At 37.7% G+C, this 2,727-nt stretch overlaps 1 protein-coding gene across 1 annotated transcript; it reads left to right on the forward strand.

Annotated features, from left to right (window-relative positions):
• The first annotated feature begins 780 nt into the window (after positions 1 to 780).
• Positions 781 to 2,527, forward strand: LOC143878969 (protein FAR1-RELATED SEQUENCE 5-like). The gene is made up of 3 exons (XM_077381183.1): positions 781 to 1,314; positions 1,356 to 1,847; positions 2,174 to 2,527. The coding sequence occupies exons 1-3, from the start codon at positions 781 to 783 to the stop codon at positions 2,525 to 2,527; spliced, it is 1,380 nt and encodes a 459-aa protein (XP_077237298.1).
• The last annotated feature ends 200 nt before the right edge of the window (positions 2,528 to 2,727 follow it).

The following is a 2,727-nucleotide window of genomic DNA, read 5'->3' on the forward strand; positions in this document are numbered from 1 at the left end:
CTTTTTTCTCCTTTTTTTTGCTGAAAGAGGGTTTCTTATTTTTTTTCGAGAGGGTTTCGTATTTTTTTCCCCACTGAAAGAGGGTTTCATCTGGTTTTAGGAAAAGTTAGGTCTACAAATTTTTTTCCCAGTTCAAGAGGCTTTTGAGGATGTTTTTAAGGGATTTCCTCTAAAAAAGATCATTTTCCCTTTCTACTCTCTTTTTCTGACTTTACTCTATTTTCCGTCTCTTTTTTTCTTCAAATGATGTGTAAATCATGGGGTTTCATCTGTTTTTAAGGGTTTTGATGAGGGTTTTGATGAGGGTTTCATTCCTCTGAGAAAAAAGAGAGAAGATGGCCTCTATTTTGTTGTCATAATCATAAACGGATAGGAAAAGGAGAAAAAAAAATTGTTTAAAGGTTTTCATTGTTTTCAAGGTCTTTCATTTTTTTGGGTTTTTCTTATGGTTATTTGTGTTCGAAATATCTGTTTTTTTCCCTATTTTTCTAGCATCTGGGAGTTTATTTCATGTGAAATCTCTTGATGGGTTGCTATTTTTTTTTAGTTTTTGGGGTTCATGTGAAATCAGTGATTTTGCTCTTGATTGAATCTATTATTTATTTTTTTAAGAAGGTGTGGTGTGGGTTCTTATTTATTTTACCATTTCTTATTATGCTGATGGGCCATGTATATGTTGCATTTTTAGGTTTAAAAAATGGACCCATATATTGACGAAGTACATGCAAATGGTTTAATTGAGTGTGACGATGGGTTTAATCTCAACGATGATAATTTAGTATGGGATGGGATATAACTGACGTTAATGATGGGGTGAATCTCAATGATGATGATCTACTATGGGAGGCTACTGATGGAAAAGACAGAGATGAGGGTTGTAATCATACAGGTACTACTCTCAACGAGGTTGCCGGTGAGGATAGTATTGTGAATAAGCCGTTTGAGAATCAAGTTTTTCTAACTTGGGAAGGTGCATATGAGTTCTACAATGCTTATGCGTATGCTACTGGTTTTGTACTACGAAAATCTAGTATTACCATATCAAATTTAACAAAGACGGTGACATCGAGAACGTTTGTATGTAACAAAGAAGGAGAGAAAAAGGCTAACGAGAAGAGAGATGATGTTAAGGAGTTGAGGGAGTGTCGCCTTGATAGAATGAATTGTAAAGCGAGGATGATCATCAAGTTGAGAGATAAACAGTGGAAAGTTACAACTTCTGACGACATCAATTCTCATGAGCTTACTTCATTACTTCCCCACTTAAAACGCAAATGCATCGTTCACATAGTCAGTTCCGTAAAAATAAAAGCTGTAAGAATTTGATTGAATAACTCAATGGAAGCAATTTCAAGCCTGCTCAGATAAAGAATACCATTAACTCTACTTCCAATGCTCTTGTGGTCTCAACAAATCAAGTTATTGCCCATTTGAGAGCAGTTAGGGAGAACAATATAGGTAAAGAAGCGGTGATAGTGGCGAACCATCTCCAAAATAGAAAGTCTAAAGACCCAAACTTCTATTTTGAGTTGGAGTTAGACGCGAATGGGACTTTGCGTTCGATGTTCTGGGCTGATTCCAAGGCGAGAGAAGCATACCTTACGTTTAGTGATGTGAACATATTTGATGTGACTTATAAAACGAACAGCTTTAAATTGCCGTTTGCACCGTTCACTGGAGTTAACCACCACAGGCGGTCGACTCTATTTGGATGTGCAGTTCTTGCCGACGAGACAAAGGAGACTTTCACCTGGTTATTTGAGCAGTGGCTCACGTGTATGTTTGGTAAAGCTCCAGGTGCTATAATAACTGATATGGACGGGGCTATACGAAATGCAATTCGAAAAGTATATCCACATACCAGGCATCGGTTTTGTTCGTGGTACATAAAGAAGCATCTCCTTGAGCATGTTGCGGACAGAGAGATGCCGACAATGATTTCTACAAGGATTACAATCACTGGTTTTACAGGAGGAAAATAGAGGATTCTGAGACAGAATGAAAATCTTTGGTTGATAAATATGATATTGATGAAAGTCATTGGTTAGGAAAAATGTGGGATGTCTGTGAGCATTGGGTCCCCGCCTATTAGAGAGACACATTCACAGTAGGAATGACATCTAGTCAACCGAGTGAAAGCATAAATTCCTTCTTTGATGGTTATGTTAACTAGAACACCTCCTTAGTTGAATTATTGGGTCAATACGATAAGTCACTAGTTGAGCGGCGTAAAATCGAATCCGAAGAAGATTTTAAGTCTAAAAATACAATTACCAAAATGAACACAACCAGCCCATTGGAACGAAAGGCTGGGGAATTCTATACGAAGAAGATGTTCACCATATTCCAAGATGAGATGATGGGTAATTTCGCCTTATGGAAAGACAAGTTGGGAAAGAACGGTAATGTTGTGGAATACAATGTAGGAATTAGGACAGATGACAAGAAGAAATACCTCAGGGTTCTGTTTGACAGTTCTAACGATGTAATTGCGACATGTCAATGTGCTAAGTTTGAGAGGAAATGAATATTATGCAGACATATCCTTCACGATATGGATAGAAAGCAAGTACCTACTATCCTCCAACGCTATTTATTAAAGAGGTGGTCAATTGATGCAAGGTATCGAGCTGGGGGCACAACATCTGTAACCCAAGGAGATACTATTGGCGTGAATGGACTGAAGAGGTGGTGTTTAATGTCAACATGGCAACAACTGATTGAAAA

This window comes from Tasmannia lanceolata, unplaced genomic scaffold (genome assembly GCF_043159265.1).
Source record: "Tasmannia lanceolata isolate RefF3 unplaced genomic scaffold, GAP_Taslan_0.1 ptg000006l, whole genome shotgun sequence".
NCBI lineage: Eukaryota > Viridiplantae > Streptophyta > Magnoliopsida > Canellales > Winteraceae > Tasmannia > Tasmannia lanceolata.

Bases quoted from the DNA above. Each gene is read 5' to 3' on its own strand.
- LOC143878969 (XM_077381183.1), top strand. From the start codon at position 781: ATGGGATGGGATATAACTGACGTTAATGATGGGGTGAATCTCAATGAT. The intron at 1,315-1,355 runs GTAAGAATTTGA...AGCAATTTCAAG, and splicing joins GTTCCGTAAAAATAAAAGCT to CCTGCTCAGATAAAGAATAC. The intron at 1,848-2,173 runs GTATATCCACAT...TATGTTAACTAG, and splicing joins TACGAAATGCAATTCGAAAA to AACACCTCCTTAGTTGAATT.